Source organism: Narcine bancroftii, chromosome 8, assembly GCF_036971445.1.
Source record: "Narcine bancroftii isolate sNarBan1 chromosome 8, sNarBan1.hap1, whole genome shotgun sequence".
Taxonomy (NCBI): Eukaryota; Metazoa; Chordata; class Chondrichthyes; order Torpediniformes; family Narcinidae; genus Narcine; species Narcine bancroftii.
The window spans coordinates 48,768,996-48,786,413 of record NC_091476.1 but is presented as its reverse complement, the minus strand read 5'-3'; the positions used below and the strand labels follow the sequence as shown (position 1 = coordinate 48,786,413).

General features: G+C 43.8%; 1 protein-coding gene across 8 annotated transcripts in view; it reads left to right on the top strand.

The window, feature by feature from the left end:
* hdx (highly divergent homeobox) overlaps positions 1 to 17,418 on the top strand; it is a 155,657-nt gene that overhangs the window by 8,691 nt on the left and 129,548 nt on the right. Inside the window, exons 1-2 of one of the 8 annotated variants that reach the window (XM_069893646.1) lie at positions 13,593 to 13,677; positions 15,123 to 15,190. The exons of 4 other annotated variants lie outside the window; for them this stretch is intronic. In XM_069893646.1, the coding sequence (XP_069749747.1) occupies positions 15,179 to 15,190 (12 nt within the window). In that variant the 5' untranslated portion in view covers positions 13,593 to 13,677; positions 15,123 to 15,178. Of the gene's footprint in view, positions 1 to 13,592; positions 13,678 to 15,122; positions 15,191 to 17,418 lie in introns of those variants that run through there. 3 more of the 8 variants (XM_069893645.1, XM_069893648.1, XM_069893647.1) reach the window with 3 other exon arrangements.

The window sequence follows — 17,418 nt, the reverse complement described above, 5'->3', positions numbered from 1 at the left end:
TCCCCTCTAGTCCGCACCAATTTAAGTAAACTCCACTTGTACCACCTACCTGCTCCCAGACACCTGTATAATCTATTCAAACAAGCTTTTGCTTGCGACCTGAACAAAAAATCGGAACCATCAGCTTGTACTTTTGGAAGAAATAAGACTTCAAACAAAATCAGCAGTGATGTCATGTGATTAAAGACACCTCAAGAAGACATTTGATATTGCACCAGTTTCATCTGAAGCCAGAAATGCAGTAACATTCTGTGAGGAAAAAAAACTGCTTATGTTCTCCTTTTCAAGAGAGTAACACAGTATTGCAGTGGCTTCAGAAAGGATGGCCACTTTGCTGCTTCTCTTTGGCAAGTGAGAGAGAGCAGTGGTGCAGTGGCCATTTTAAATGGTCACTTGTGACTGACCCAATTCTGGGTAAAAGAAAGCAAGATCATTCTTGTTTCTTGATCAAAACCATTGTGATGGTTACTTCATCTAATTCATACCTGATTTTTGTGAAATCATCGTGTGAAACACAGATTCTGAAACCTCCATGCAAGAGAGGGGATTTGTGGAAAATCATTCGTAAGAAGAAACATTTCTCTGAAAACAACTACAAAGAATTTGTGAGTTTGAGAACTTTGAATGGCAGCTTTAAAGACTCTGCGTTTCAACATGATTTCTGAGATTAAACTTTAAAATCATCTCTTCTGAACTGTGATGGTTTGAGTTTTCTCACACACACACACACACACACACACACACACACACACACACACACACACACACACACACACACACACACACACACACACACACACACACACACACACACACACATTATTAATAGTTAATAATAAAATTATGGTTTTTTGAAAATACTACTTCTATTGCTGCGGTCTAGCCGCAACAGCAGGAAACACATCCCTTCCTACTAATCGCCACCTCAGTATTTACCCCTGTGACCACAAAATTTCCTGCACCTGTGCTGGTGCCACCTCCTCCCTCATCACCAATCGGGACCCCAAACAGTCCTTCCAAGTGAAGTAACACTTGTGATCCTGCAAGGGACATCTATTGCATCTGATGTTCTCATTGTGGCTTCCTCTACATCAGAGAAACTGGATGCAGTCTGGGTAACTATTTCATTGAGCACCTTCACTCTGTCCACTGCAATAACTGGACCTTCTTGGAGCAAACCATTTCAATTCCACACACTGACATGTCTATCCATGGCATGTGCACTGCCAAACTGAGGCTGCCCACAAATTGGAGGAACGTCGCCTAATATTCTGTTTGGGCACTTTCCAACTAGATGGCATTAACATCAACTTCTCCAGCTTCCATTAAATCCTGCCCTCCCCCAAATCCCTCTCTCCCTATCCCTCTGTCTCCTTTCTTCCAGTTGCCCATTCCCATCCCTTCACTCTCCATTCATAGAGCTAACATTTCCCCATCCCTTATCAATTTTTTTCTCTTCTACCCTCCAAACCTATATCCACCTATGACATCTTGCCTGTGCTCCTCCCCTTGCCGCTTCCTCTCTCATCTCCTTCCCCCACCTTTTTATACAGATGCCTTCCTGCTTTGTGATTATAACTTGATGAAGGGCACAACCCCGTAATATTGGTTGCTCTTCATTTCTTATAGATTCTGTGTGACTGATGAATTTCTCCAGCACCTTTGTGTATTCCACTACAAGCCCAACATCTGCAGACTCTCCTGTTTAACTCCATTCAGCTGGTGATATGACTCAAAATTCTCTGCATTCTGTTCAGTGTAACAGGCGGTGTAATGCAAGTTGTATTCACGGAACAAGGTGAAGAGATTGTTTCCTTTCTCTTTCAATCTTTTTATTGGTTTTTAACATACACAAATTACTTAGGTACATATGATAATAATCATAAAGTAAATTAATATCGAATGACAAACAACAGTAAACAAGGTACATATGAACAGTTTCTGTTTTGAGCTAATATAGATAGATAAATAAAAATCTAGTACTGGTAGTGTGATTTGCTTACACTGACACCATGAGGTAATGCCAAAAAGCCTTAAATCTGTAATAATTGGAAAAGATGCAGTTTGTTTTTGTGCTTAATTGAAAGAAAATGCTGTTGGAAACTTTATTTTAAGGTTCCCTGAGCCAATATCAATTAACCATGTGTCATTAATGCAGTAGATTAATTTTATATAGATTTTCAAAAGATCTTCATTAAGGTTATGCACAACAAGTTAATAAATAAAAGCAGGAATGTGGAGAAAGTGGAAATGTGGAAGAGAATGCTGATTTGCTACAGGACAAAAAAGATAGAATGGGACTAAATGTTAGCTATTTGTCATGAGAAAAGATGGACATTGATGTTCCACACGAATCAGTGCTGGGACAGTTGCTGCTCACAAAGTACATTCAAGGTTTAATATCTGAAATGCAGATAACATCCTCTAAATTTGCAGTATTTATGAATTGGGGAAGAGGTATAAGTCATACGAGCAGGATACCCAGCGATGCCCAGGAAATAAAACATTCAGTTATTGACTACATGGTTGAAACAAAATACCCCAAATCTTCATGGTAATTCTGCATAAATATATTTATGACCTTAAAATGTTAAATTCAACGTGGTGATGACATTCAGTATCAAATGTTACCATAATTATAGTGAAAAGTAATGCAAGTCAGTGCTAGTGTTCTGTTTCCTTGCATGTCTGGAAGCATCTGTAGTGAGGTGAGGCTGATGTTCCTCTGCTGTCTTTTGCTTTCTCCTTTGTCGAACTCTGTAGGCTTGTGAAGATCTTCTGTCAATTTTGCCTCACTTTTTTGGGCCCATATTGAACTGTGGTTGGCGGATTTCTGAATGAACCCTGATGTGTCACACTATAACTAATTGAGGTATCCCTGATCCAAGTTCAAATTTTTTTGAACTTCATATGACTGTAAATGTTAAATTCAATGTGGTGATGACATTTAGTATCAAATTTTACCACAATTATAGTAAATAATAATGCGAGTCAGTGCAAGCTGGTCAAAAAACACTTTTGAACTTCATGTAACCTTAGAGGTTAAATTTAATGTAGTCAGTACATTCAGCATCAAATGTTACCCCTACTGAATGTCCTTGGGCATTTCTAGAGTTGATTTACATGGAGAATAGACAAACAAACAGATATACATGCACAAATGTATGTTAGATGAGGGGACAGGAACAAACTATTGAAAGCCACAAAAAGCCTTACAGAATGGGCAAATAATTGGCAATGGAAGTGAAATAAATGTTAGTTGGAATATTTTGACCTGTAGTCAGATAGCACAAGAAATGAGGGTCAGACAACGAATATACCAGCACTAAATGTACCATTAAAATATAAGCTCTTGGAATTAATTCCAATAGGAAAGAAATGAAAATCAGGAAATATTGAATTTTGGGTAGATCACATTTGGAATACTAGGTGGAATTCTGTTTGCAATAGTCTAAGGAAATAAAATCATTTAAGTAGTTCCAAAGGTGATTTACAAAATAATATCTGATTTAAAAAGGGATGAATAGTCTTGTTCACTAAAGTAAAACATGAAAATCTGCAGACACTGGTTGAAGTAAAAACATAAAGCTGGAGAAACTCAGCAGGTCAAGCAGAGTCCTTTATATAGCAAAGATTAAAAAAAATACAGAACTGTTTTGGGGTAGAGCCCTTTATCAAGGTATGGTGCTATCCCCTTCCTCCCTTCTCCACCTATCACCTCCAGCTTTTGCAACCACACCTCCTCCTTACTCTTTTGTTAGGACAACTCAATTTTGAGAAACTCAACGGGTCATGCAGCATCCAGAGAAAGCAAAAGGCACTCGATATTTTTGTCCTGAGCCCTTCAGGGGAGCCAAAAATCCTGCAGATACCTAAATAAAAAGGAGGAGGGGGGGTTGGTGGAGAGCAACACAGGCTAACAGTAATGGGTGGATATGGGTGGGAGGAGGAAGAAAAGAAGGAAGCTGAGAAGTGATTGTCAGAACTTCCTTCATATGCTGGGTCTGTTCTTCTTTATTCTGGGTCAAAATTCTGGAACTTGCTACCTGACAGCCCTGTTGGAGTCCCTCACCAGAAAAATTGCACCATTACAAGAAGGTTGCTCAGAACAATCTTCTCAGGAACACTTAAGAATAGGAAATAAATGCAAATAAATAAATGAAGACATGTATGTGAAGTGCTGTTTCAAGGAAAGCTGCTTTATTGTAAAACAGGTTCAGAAATAATAGAGGATTCAGTGATCATTTGTAAAAATGATACCATATCAGAAAAAGATGAGAAAGAAAAGGCTGAGGGATGATTAAATATACTCAAAATGATTATTTTTGTCAAATAATTATTTTTGCGAATGGGGAGACATTCTTTCCAATGTACAAAAGTCATCAATATAGTTTCCAAAAATATTTAATAGAGAATTCAGAAGAAACTTTTTTGACCAAAGAGCAGTGAGAATGTGGAGCTCCCTACTATAGCTTGTGGTCGAAACAAATAGTGGAGGTCCATTTAACCCTTTGGACTCCAGCCATTTTTAACTTTTCATCATATATACTTGGACTGGGTCCATGGGTAAACTACAGTACGAACCAACTTGTGATTGGGTGTAAAACCAGTCCCGATAAATGGAAATGCAGTGTATCAGCATTTGTTAGTAGCCCCTGGAAAAAAGGACACAGAGTCCAAAGGGTTAAGGAAAGGCTATATAAGGATGATATTGGAAGGGGAAAGATATGATTACACTAATAGATTTAGCTAAGCTAAGATCGAAGAAAGCATGATTGTTGCACAAATGTCAGAGTAAACTCGTTTGGATAAATAGCATGTTTCTGTGGCCAGTGATTGTAACCCCTGGGAAAGTTGAGCTAAATTAGATGTGCAGTTCTTTATCAACTTTTGATAATGCATTGGAACAGGAATAATTCATGCTTTATATTTGCACACTTACATTTTAAGCTAATTGCCCCTTCATTATAATTAGATGACTGTAAAAATATTTGCTGACAGAATAAGTCTTCCCCTTTGTTCATACTAACCTGGTGAAATGTGGCCCAAACAACTTTTCAAGTTAAATGGCGTAACAATTTGTCATTGTCAACAGAGCTGCAGCATCTCAAAACGTACCCTGATGACTACCTATTTTTAAATATTAACATTGGATCGATATAGTAGTTCTGCTGTATCAGATGCTTTCAGACTGCAGGAGTGTATCCCATGTGCTATGCAAAGGAACTAAGCTGAAGAAGAATATAGTGAAACAAAGCCTGCAAACACTGCAGTTGTAATTAATCCCCAGAAGTGCTGGCCCCTCAACGTCCATTGGAGGCAAAAATATATAATCAGTGTTAGCCCCCATCCCCCACCATGTTTCTCTTTCCATAGCTCTTTGTTTCCTTTTCTCCAGCACTGCATTCACAGAGCTACCCCTCTCCTCCGATCAGTTTCAGCTTTTCTCTCCTGCCCTTCTATCCCTCCTATGTCCTCTTGGCTGATGGCCTGTGCACCTCCCCCTGCTTTCCTTCTATTCACCACCTTTTCCTTTTTTTTGCTTATACCTTGACAAAGGACTCAGGCCTGAAACTTTTTTTTAACAAAGCCGCTGCAATACAGAAAATTATTCCAAATTTTCCAGAACGCAGTCTGTGTAAAAAGATTGGAATGGTAATAAAGGACTCATTCCCTTTCTGACATTTTACCTCTTCGACCCATAATTATTTTTACAGATCACCTGCAGTCTAAACTGAACTGCAGGCCATCCATGAATAGGATGTCCAGCCTCCTTAAGTACTGCACTTCAGGTATTCTGTCTAAACTCATGGTGTGAGATGGATATTTGGAGTTTTGGTTGTGCCTGTGTGAATGGCCACTTAGAAAGGTAGGGAGACACTTCAGAATGGAAAAATTATGCAATTTCCATGTTTAAAAGAAAAACTTATTTTGTTAAATATCTGTGTCTCCTATGGACTCTGAGACCTGTTGAGTTTCTCCAGAATTTTTGTGTATTAACTGGAAAAGAATGTATTTGTATCACAGCTTTTAAATAATTCTCACCTAATTTCCTTTGAGGAATCAGTCGTGGAAACATGCAAAGTAGGGATAATTGTAGGCTATTTGGTTCTTCAGGCCTGCTCAAACACTCAGTACCAATGCAAGAAACAGAATTCTGCAGCACAGATAAAGACCCTTGATCTAATGTGCCCATAGCCCATTTTATACTTTTATAAATTGGCCGTTCAGTGTCCCAGGATAGGAATGAGGGTTTGGCTTTTCACATTTGACCACTCCTAACTGGGACACTGAACACTTTCACACTTGCAAGGAGCCATCCCTAGGATTCGGACTGTTCTCCCTTCTACCAGTGACATCATGAACTCATCAAGCGATGGTGGTAAGAAAATTGTGCACTAGAACACTACCAAATTTCCCACGCTGTTTAAAAGTTGTCTGCTTTTGCTATTTATTGCTATTTACTTCCTCTTTCTCTCTCCTGCATGGCAAAGTTTATACCTTCATTTTAATCTTCCTTCACACAAAAACTTGGGTCATTTCAATCCCACAATGCAATTACCTGTTCCACACTTGCCTGATTGCAGTGTCGGCGTCTGCAGACACTGGAGATTGTACTAGGGGTCGAGGCTGTCAATCCCTGGTGTGAGATGACGTTATCTGATGCCGGCGTTGATCCAATTTTGCTTTCACATTAGACAAAGACTGATTGGCTGTTAATTCCTGGGATCACTTGTAAGTATAAAAGGGGCTCACGACAGCCAAATTGCCCAACCAAGCTTGTCTCATTTGTCTGTCTTTATCCCTCTAAATCTTTTCTATCCATGTACCTGTCTAAATGTCATTTAAATGTCACAGTTTTACCTGCCTCTACCACTTCAGATGCCTATCACCCTCAGTGTGAAAAATCTACGCCCCAGGTCCCTTTTAAATATTTCAAATCTATGCTTTTCAGTTTTTGATTCCCCAAAACAGGAGAAAAGGCAATGAATAAGAACATTATCTATGCTCCTCCATCGATTTATCGACTGTTATTTGACCCTGCCTTAATCTCCCCTGTTTCAGGGGGAAAAAAAAAATCCAACCTATCCAGCTTTTCCTTATAATTCAAGTCCACCCATCCTGGTAAAATTCTTTTGCAGATTTTTTTCTCTCTCTGCACCCTTTCCGGCTTAATGATACCCTTTCTGTTGCTGTGTGACCAGATCCTCTCTTTTCCCATATTTCTGATCTTTTTTTCCACAGAGCCTTTGATGCTTTTTGTATTCAAAAAGTTGTCAGCATCCTTCATAAATATATTTGGTCTCCACCATCTTCAATGCTAATTCTGCAATGGTGCTAATTCACCACCCTCTTGGTCCTACATGTCATGCTCTATATTCCAAAATACACAATTTTGTATGTTTCAATTTAATCCTTATAGTGAGTGAATGCCAATCCAATTTTTCTGAAAATTCTGAAGGGTAGCATATAAATGCATGTTTATTAAGTTCCTTCATTCCAATTTCAGTCCCATACAATTTTTAAAATGAGTATAGAGCTCTTCAGGATTGAATTTTTGGGAATATTTTTAACAAGAAAAATGTTGTTTCTCTTGTGAAGATTACTTATAATCTGAGAAATAAATATGATGTATTTTTGAAAATTTGGCACCTGTATTTACAAATTGAGGCAATTAATTTATAGATGTTTCCCCTGAATTTCGAACCTCATTAACCTCATTGGAAGTATTAAAAGGTACAAATGAGTCAGTCATGTGGTGAGGGGTGTCCACTGACAACCAGGTTTCTACTCGTGTTTTTTTATTTATCTTTTTCTATGTTTTTTGGTGTTTTGTTAAGGGGGTTGGAGTTTTACACCATCATGTATAATGCATTTGATACTAATATTTGACTACTGTATTTTGTATTTGGCTATGATTACATGTGCCACTTTTCAGTTGTTCGATTGCCTTATATGTCTCATCCAGGGTGGGAACCTCATCCAGCTCTAGCCTTAGGGGCTGTTGAGGGAGCTGGAGCAGGGCGGAATCTTGGACTGAGCGGTTGGTACTGAAAAGAGATTGGAAGTGTTCTGACCATCGGTTGAGGATGGAGATCTTGTCGCTGAGGAGGACTTTGCCGTCTGAGCTGCGCAGCGGGCTTTGGAAAAGTGGCAAAGCAGCAGGTATGGATGGAATCCCCCCAGAAGTCTGGAAGGCTGGCGGCAAAACTCTGCATGCCAAACTGCATGAGTTTTTCAAGCTTTGTTGGGACCAAGGTAAACTGCCTCAGGATCTTCGTGATGCCACCATCATCACCCTGTACAAAAACAAAGGCGAGAAATCAGACTGCTCAAACTACAGGGGAATCACGTTGCTCTCCATTGCAGGCAAAATCTTCGCTAGGATTCTACTAAATAGAATAATACCTAGTGTCGCTGAGAATATTCTCCCAGAATCACAGTGCGGCTTTCGCGCAAACAGAGGAACCACTGACATGGTCTTTGCCCTCAGACAGCTCCAAGAAAAGTGCAGAGAACAAAACAAAGGACTCTACATCACCTTTGTTGACCTCACCAAAGCCTTCGACACCGTGAGCAGGAAAGGGCTTTGGCAAATACTAGAGCGCATCGGATGTCCCCCAAAGTTCCTCAACATGATTATCCAACTGCACGAAAACCAACAAGGTCGGGTCAGATACAGCAATGAGCTCTCTGAACCCTTCTCCATTAACAATGGCGTGAAGCAAGGCTGTGTTCTCGCACCAACCCTCTTTTCAATCTTCTTCAGCATGATGCTGAACCAAGCCATGAAAGACCCCAACAATGAAGACGCTGTTTACATCCGGTACCGCACGGATGGCAGTCTCTTCAATCTGAGGCGCCTGCAAGCTCACACCAAGACACAAGAGAAACTTGTCCGTGAACTACTCTTTGCAGACGATGCCGCTTTAGTTGCCCATTCAGAGCCAGCTCTTCAGCGCTTGACGTCCTGCTTTGCGGAAACTGCCAAAATGTTTGGCCTGGAAGTCAGCCTGAAGAAAACTGAGGTCCTCCATCAGCCAGCTCCCCACCATGACTACCAGCCCCCCCACATCTCCATCGGGCACACAAAACTCAAAACGGTCAACCAGTTTACCTATCTCGGCTGCACCATTTCATCAGATGCAAGGATCGACAATGAGATAGACAACAGACTCGCCAAGGCAAATAGCGCCTTTGGAAGACTACACAAAAGAGTCTGGAAAAACAACCAACTGAAAAACCTCACAAAGATAAGCGTATACAGAGCCGTTGTCATACCCACACTCCTGTTCGGCTCCGAATCATGGGTCCTCTATCGGCACCACCTACGGCTCCTAGAACGCTTCCACCAGCGTTGTCTCCGCTCCATCCTCAACATCCATTGGAGCGCTCACACCCCTAACGTCGAGGTACTCGAGATGGCAGAGGTCGACAGCATCGAGTCCACGCTGCTGAAGATCCAGCTGCGCTGGATGGGTCACGTCTCCAGAATGGAGGACCATCGCCTTCCCAAGATCGTATTATATGGCGAGCTCTCCACTGGCCACCGTGACAGAGGTGCACCAAAGAAAAGGTACAAGGACTGCCTAAAGAAATCTCTTGGTGCCTGCCACATTGACCACCGCCAGTGGGCTGATAACGCCTCAAACCGTGCATCTTGGCGCCTCACAGTTTGGCGGGCAGCAGCCTCCTTTGAAGAAGACCGCAGAGCCCACCTCACTGACAAAAGGCAAAGGAGGAAAAACCCAACACCCAACCCCAACCAACCAATTTTCCCTTGCAACCGCTGCAATCGTGTCTGCCTGTCCCGCATCGGACTGGTCAGCCACAAACGAGCCTGCAGCTGACGTGGACTTTTTTACCCCCTCCATAAATCTTCGTCCGCGAAGCCAAGCCAAAGAAAAGAGATGATTACATGTATGGAAAAAAAATTAAATAACATTTTCAAAACAAAAACAAGGAAAATGTTATTGGTGTGTTTTACAATTAAATACAAGTAAAATCATAAAAATTATTTTCCTTCAATATTATCAAGAAAATGAAATGATATCCAAGAAGTATTTGTGTATATGTGTGATTGAACATATTTTAAGTACGTAAATCTAGTCGAAGTAAAATAAGATTAAAGATTCTGTGGTGGTGCACTCTCTAGGACAAATTAGCCCTGTGTGTAACTCCACGTGGCGGGCCAGCCATGGGAAGATGGTGCTGTCAAGTTTTTCTCCCTACCTGGTCCTGGGGCAGCGATTATGATGTCACAATACACAGTGACTGAGCTCATGCTGCCCTTAAAAGGGTGCGCACTGAATTTGAATAAAAACAGTGCCATTAATGACTTTCAATGTGGTGGCTGAGTCTTTCTTGGCTGTATCCAGCACTACATTGGTGACCCCGTTGAGCTTAGACGTGTCTCTGGTCTCAAGAACATGGATCTGGCAGAGATCAATGCCGTTGCCATCAAACTTCCCCCTTTCTAGACCCATCGCTCATATACGTGGTTCAGGCAGGGGGAGGCACAGTTTTAACTGAGGAATGCCACGATGTTCTACCATGTCATGAGCGTGCTGGATGAAGAAACAGCAGCCAGGGTGGACAATCTAATACACAACCCACCAGCCGAGGATAAATATCCTGCCCTCAAGAACCTGCTCCTTGGCACTTTCGGGCTCTCCCCTCAGCAGTGTGCCTCTAGGCTTCTGCAACTCGATGGACTTGGGGACCCCACACCATCGGCCCTAATGGACGAGATGCTGGCGCTGGCAGAGGATAACAAACCTTGTTTCCTATTCCGTCAGATCTTCCTCGAGCAGATGCCCGGGACATCCAACTACTCCTGGCAGATGAGGACTTCACGGATTCACACTGAGTGGCAGCCCAAGGGAAACCCTCTGGTGCACCAAGAGGGAGAATGAAGCACCCCTCAGTCAGGTTGCATGACCAAGAGCCAGCCGGCTGCAATACTCCCCCAAGCACAAGCCGGAGGAGCACCATTCCACTTGGTGCTTTTACCATCAGCGCTGGGGAGGGCAAGCTCGTAAGTGCTGACAACCATGTGACTACCAAGGGAAACCACCCAGCCAGCCACCTTTGATGGCTGCAATGGCTGGCCATGTGGACAGCCTCCTTCACGTTATCAACAAGTCCACTGGCCAACGTTTCCTGGTGGACGCAGGAGCGGAGCTGAACATCCTGCCCCCCCACTGCCTTCGAGACATGCACCTGATCTCATGGTCCCACCCTGGGGGCAGCCAGTGGTTCCGCCATCAAGACCTTCAGTACATGCAGGGCGCAGATCCAGATTGGGAAAGAGAAATTTCGCTGGAAGTTCATGTTGGGCACACGAAATTTTGGTCGACATGAAGGGCAAGAGGCTGGTCAACACTCACACCTTCAATTCGAAGCACCTGGACACCACAAATGCCTGCAGGCCCGAGATCGCCACCATCGCCATTTCCAGGGATGAGTATTCGAACATACTCCATGAGTTCCCCACCATCCTTCAACCACAATTCAGCACCATCTTACCCTTGTACCACCATATCTCCACGCAGGGCCCCCCGCTGCATGCCAAGCCCAGATGACTTCCGCCTGAGAAGCTGCAGCTGGCGAAGTAGGAGTTTTCCCGGCTGCAGGAGTTGGGGATCATCCATCACTCAGACAGTGCCTGCACATCTCCTCTTCACGTGGTCCCCAAATCCTCTGGGTGCTGAAGAGGACATAATCAAGATGGCGATCATAACCCCCTTTGGCCTTTTTGAATTCCTCCGTATACCTTTCGGCTTCAAGAACGCGGCCCAGTCTTTTCAGCATCTCATGGACTCTGTGGTAGGGACTTGGACTTTGTGCTTATTTACCTGGATGATATTCTTATTTCCAGCCTCAACCACGAAAAGCACAAGGCCCATCTCCGTACCCTGTTTGCCCAACTGGCGGAGTTTGGCCTCACGGTCAACATGGCCAACTGCCAGTTCGGCAAGCAGATGCTTCAGTTCCTGGGGCATACCATCTCAGCAGCAGGTGCTGCCCTGACACCAGAGAAGGTCGTAGCTGTCCAATGGTTCCCCAAGCCAACCACACTCAAGGGCTGCAGGAGTTCATGAGGATGTTGAATTTTTATCATCAGTTCATTCCCGGCGCTCCCCGCACTTTGCAACCGCTGTTCGCATTGATCGCCACTAAGGAGAAAGTCCTGACTTGGTTGGAGGAGGCAGAGATCGCTTTTGCCGCAACAAAGAAGGCCCTCGCCAATGCAACTCTATTGGTGCACTCACGCCCGGAGGCACACATGGTGCTCTCAGTTGATGCCTCAGCCACGGCGGTAGAGGGTGTACTCAAGCAGTGGCTCAATGGACAGTGGCGCCCCTGGCCTTCTTTAGCAAACAGCTATGCCTGCCGGAGCTCAAGTACAGCACTTTCGACCGGGAGCTGTACCTGGCCATCCGGCACTTTCGATACTTTCTGGAGGGCAGGCTCTTCACGGACCACAAGCCCCTCACACAGGCACTTGCGATTGCCAAAGATCCATGGTCAGCTCGCCAGCAATGCCACCTCTCCTTGCGCTCTTCCCCCACCCTTAACTACACACCGTTGGCACAGGCCCAGAAGCTGGACACAGAGACACAGGCTCTCCGGACCACTATCTCTGGCCTCGAGCTCCAGGACATTCAGTTGCCCAATAGCCCAGACACGCTGCTCTGCGACGTCTCCACCAGCTCACCGCGCCCGGTATTCCCACCGCAGTGGAGGTCGAGGGTTTTCAGCTTAGTCCACAACCTAGCCCATGCCTCGGTGAAGACTTAAGTGCGGATGGTGGCAGAGCAGTTTCTGTGGCACGGGCTCAAAAATGAGGTGGCTGAGATGGTGAGGAACTGCACCAGGAGCCAGACCTCCAAGGTCCACCGGCATACCAGTGACAGGGGTGACCAGTTCACCTCCGCGCTCTGGGCTCAGCTGGTGAACCTCCTGGGGATTAAACTCCACCACACCGCAGCCTACCACCTACAGGCAAGTGGTTTGGTGGAGAGGTTTCATTGTCATATGAAATCCGCCTTCATGGCTCGCCTCACCTCCTCAGCATCAGAACAGTACCCAAGGAGGACGTACAGGCGTCTTCTGCAGAACTGGTCTACGGCGTGCCGCTCTCGCTGCCCGGTTAGTTATTTGGCCCGGAGCCCAACGTTACGTCCGAGCACGCAAACCTTTTGGCAGATCTCCGTAAGAAACTATTCTCGCCAGCCCCCCTGCCTCCCTCGCATCATGGCGTCCGGCCGACACATCGTCCCAAATAGCTGGAATCGGCGGATTTCGTATTTGTTCAGCGTGGCCCACATGTGGCACCTTTACAACACCCATACGAAGGTCCATACAAGGTCCTCCAGCGGTCCGGCAGGACTTTCACTTTGGACATGGGGGTGTAAAGACTAACTTTACACCGTGGACTCTTTGAAGGTGGCGCACTTTGACCTATTACGGCTGGTGCATGCCCAAACTCCGGGACCACCCACCCAAGCAGCGCGACGCGTAGCCGGTTCTGGGGGGGTTGTGTGGTGGCACACTCTCATGGCGAACTGGCCCCGCGTGTGGGAAGATGGCGCTATCAAGGTTTTCTCCCTGCCTCAACTCTCCTGCCCAGCGTGTACCTGGGGAAGCAATTATGATGTCACAATGCACGAGGTGACTGAGCTCATGCTGCCCTTAAAAGGTTGCGCGCTGAATTTGAATAAAAAGTCATTAATGACTTTCAATGTGGTGGCTGAGTCTTTCTTGACTGTGTCCAGCACGACAATTCTTTCATTTGTCACTTAATAAAACAAATGTCACTTCAGAGTACCTGAGTTTCTATGGCCTCCAGCACTCCCATAGCCTCTGCAACTGCATAGTTCAATCCCAACCATCAGCAATGCAAGGTCCAGATCCAAACCTCCGACATGATCAGGAAGCCTTCAGTGCCTGACGCCTTTGGGAGCCTTTCCAACCCTTGGCGTCCTCTCGTATCCCAGTTCTGATACGTGATTCCCCTTCAGTCAGTCTGCAGCAGTCCACAACCTGGTGTGAGTCCTTTGACCACAAGTCACCCCGCAGCCTGCATGGGTTCCTTGCCTCAAGTTGTCAATAACCCATTTATATGTGTGCTCTTCAACCCCAGAACCCCTCACTGGTCCGGCGTCTTGGTCACTGTCCCGTAGGGTCGTCTCCTCTGCTTCTTCTCAGACGGCAGGTGTTCTCCCCATATTGTGGTGCCGTGTGCCAATCCTCTGCTTTCCCAGGGTCCGCCACCCCAGGAGGCTGCTGCCTGCACAGGATTTTAAAATAAAACTGCGACAGCTCCTTTAACAGGCTGTTTAAAGCATGCCCAGAGCTGTTGGTAGTAGGATTGGGTGCTGGAACCCTGCAGAGGAGCACTGTCTCCACTCCTTGCACTCCCCAGGTTAGGACCAGTGACAATGCTGCCATTACAGCCCCACTTTGCTTTTTTTAAATATTTGTTTTGGTAGTTTGAACATGTGTTGCATCTTTACAGCAAATCCAGTCTGCTTTTGACCTTGATTTCTAAAGTTAATTTGAGCCTTAATAAATATCTACAAATTCAAACCAATGAAAGCCCATTAGCATCTTAAATCTAATTTGTGAACTGATAGTTTTGTTCAGTTCCAATAATAAATGGTATATAATAGCAATAAGGAAGCTTATTTTCATTCATCGCAACAGAAGAGATAGCGATCAATTCCATTTATGCTTTCTTAATCTTACCTACCAGTGCTGACTTCAGTTGATTTGGACGACCAAAATTGTAGTAAGATGATTCATCATGGCAGACTTTAACCATGCAGCGAAGCTGTGAAACATGAGAGAAAGAAAAGGAAAGAACATGAGGGGGACAAGTGGTTACAATCAGCAGTATAGGTGGTTAGGTGTGTTGAGTTATGGGAAGTGTATTGAAGGATATCATGCATTTGATATTCAATGTTTTCTGCATCTGTCAGATTTTAGTATTCCTAAAACTGCTCGTGGCTTAAATATGAATGTTGCAATTAATAGGATTTGGAAATAATTGGCATTTGTAAAATATTTTAGTTTTGAAGTCATAATCTTTGTCTCTGTTCTTTTCTTTTGTAAAGGTAACATGTTACCAAGATTAAAACATTGCTGTTGAAGAACATAACTACTGAGAGGCATGGAATGCACAGTAAGATGTTAAGCTTGGAGAATAATTTGTTGATTTATAATTGTATTCAGAACTAAAACTGGCTCTGAAGCCCATCAGGTCCATGCTGACCATAAATTATTCATTGACATTCATTCTACATTAATCTAATTAAGTATTTTCTCCACATATTCTTCCAGTTCATTGCCCTCACTTCTACCACTCACCTGCACATTGGGTGCAATTTATTTGACCTCATAACCTGATTACCTTGGAATGTGGAGGGAGAATATGCAAACTCCACAGAGACTGCAGCTGAGGTCAGGGTTAAACCCAGGTGTCTGGCATTGAGGCAGTGGCTCTCATAGCTGAGCCATGATGCTGCTTAATTCTTGAGAAGTTGCACTATTCAGCTCAATTCCACTGTCCGAGCACTTTGTCCTCAAGCTCATTGATCCACTTCTGATATCAATAAGATTGGGAAATTATATCTTTCCTTTCAGTTGCCAGTGACAATGTTTAATTCTCAACTAACAAAAAAATGATTTTGAAAACATGAAGGAAATGTTCATGTTTTTGTAAGTTGTTTTCTCAGTGTTAAGAATTTATTGTCATGAACCAGTCATGAAATTCGGGGTTTTGTGGCAGCATCAGAGTGCAAACATTCACATTATAACCATCTTACAACATTACTATAAATTAAAAAAAAAAGTCGTGCACGAAAAGTAAGGCAGTGTCTTTGGTTCATTGATTATTCAGAAATCCGATGGCAGCGGGGAAGAAGCTGTCCTTGCTCTGTTGAGTGCTCATCTTTAGGCTACTGTATCTTGTTTACCATGTTAGCAGAGTGAAGAGGGCATGGCCTGGGTGGTGGGGGTCTTTAAGGATAGAGGCTGCTTTTTTAAGACACCGCCTCATGTAGATGCCCTCGATGGAGTGAAGTCTGGTGCCTGTGATGTCCCAGGCCAAGTTAACAACCCTCTGGAGGGGTGACTCTTATCCTGAGAGCTGGCCCCTCCATATGGCAGTGATGCAACCAGCCAGAATGCTCTCCACAGTACAACTGTAGGATTTTTTTTTTTTTTTTTTTTGATGTACTGAATCTCCTCAGGTACCTCACAAAGTATAGCCGCTGGTGAGCCTTCTTTGTTATTGCATCAACATGGAGGATCCAGGACAGATCCTTGGAGATGTTGACACCTAGGAATTTGAAGTGCTTGACCCTCTCCACAACTGAGCCCTTGATGAGGACTGGGTCATGTTCCCCTGACTTCTATCTGAAGTCCACAATCATCTCCTTGGTTTTGCTTACATTGAGCTCAAGGTTGTTGTCATTACACCATTCAACAAGCTGATCTCTCTCCCTTCTGTACATTTCCTCATTGCCATTTGTGATTCTGCTGACTTGGGTGTCATTGGCAAACTTGTAGAGAGCATTGGAATTACCCTGGCCACACAGTCATGAGTGTATAATGAGTTGAACAGTGGGCTAAGCACACATCCTTGGGGTGCGCCTGTGTTGATAATCAGTGAAGAGGAGACGTTATTTCCAATTCGTACTGACTCTGGTCTTCCGATGAGGAAGTCAAGGATACAGTTGCAGAGTTTGGTACAGAAACCTAGAGTTTGTAGCTCCTTGACCAGCACTGAAGATCTAATGGTGTTGAAGGCAGAGTTGTAGTCAGTGAAGAGCAGTCATATGTATGAATTGTTGTTTTCAAGGTGACCCAGAGCTGAGTGGAGAGCCAGTGATATTGCATCTACCGTGGAGCGATTGGCCTTTTGACTGTGGCCCTGCCTGTGAAAGCAGAATTTCAATGTGTGCAGCACTCAGATAAAATCATATAATTATCTAAAATATCATTTAGTCAAAGGAGAATGTAGCTTATAGAATATCTGAGTAATAAAGGAAATGGCAGTGTTCATTTTGCATGACTGTCACAAATTCCTAATTAACTTGACAAAGCATTGATTTTTTTTTCATGGATGCAAACAAAAGCATTCATGACTTTACACTTGTGCAACTCCCAAGATGTCTTCAATCTGCACCACTCAAGATCTTCCTCCACCCCATTCCATTCACATAGTGGAGTATTCAACAGATTTGTTTTACGATTGATGTCCTTATTTAATGATTAACAGTTTGTAACTTAATTAGAGAAATAGTTGCTCAGTCCAAAACTCAAAATGTTGGAAGAACTCAGCCAGTCAAGTTGCACTGACAGAAAGAGAAAAGAGTTAATATTTCGGGTCAAGGGCTTTTCCTCAGA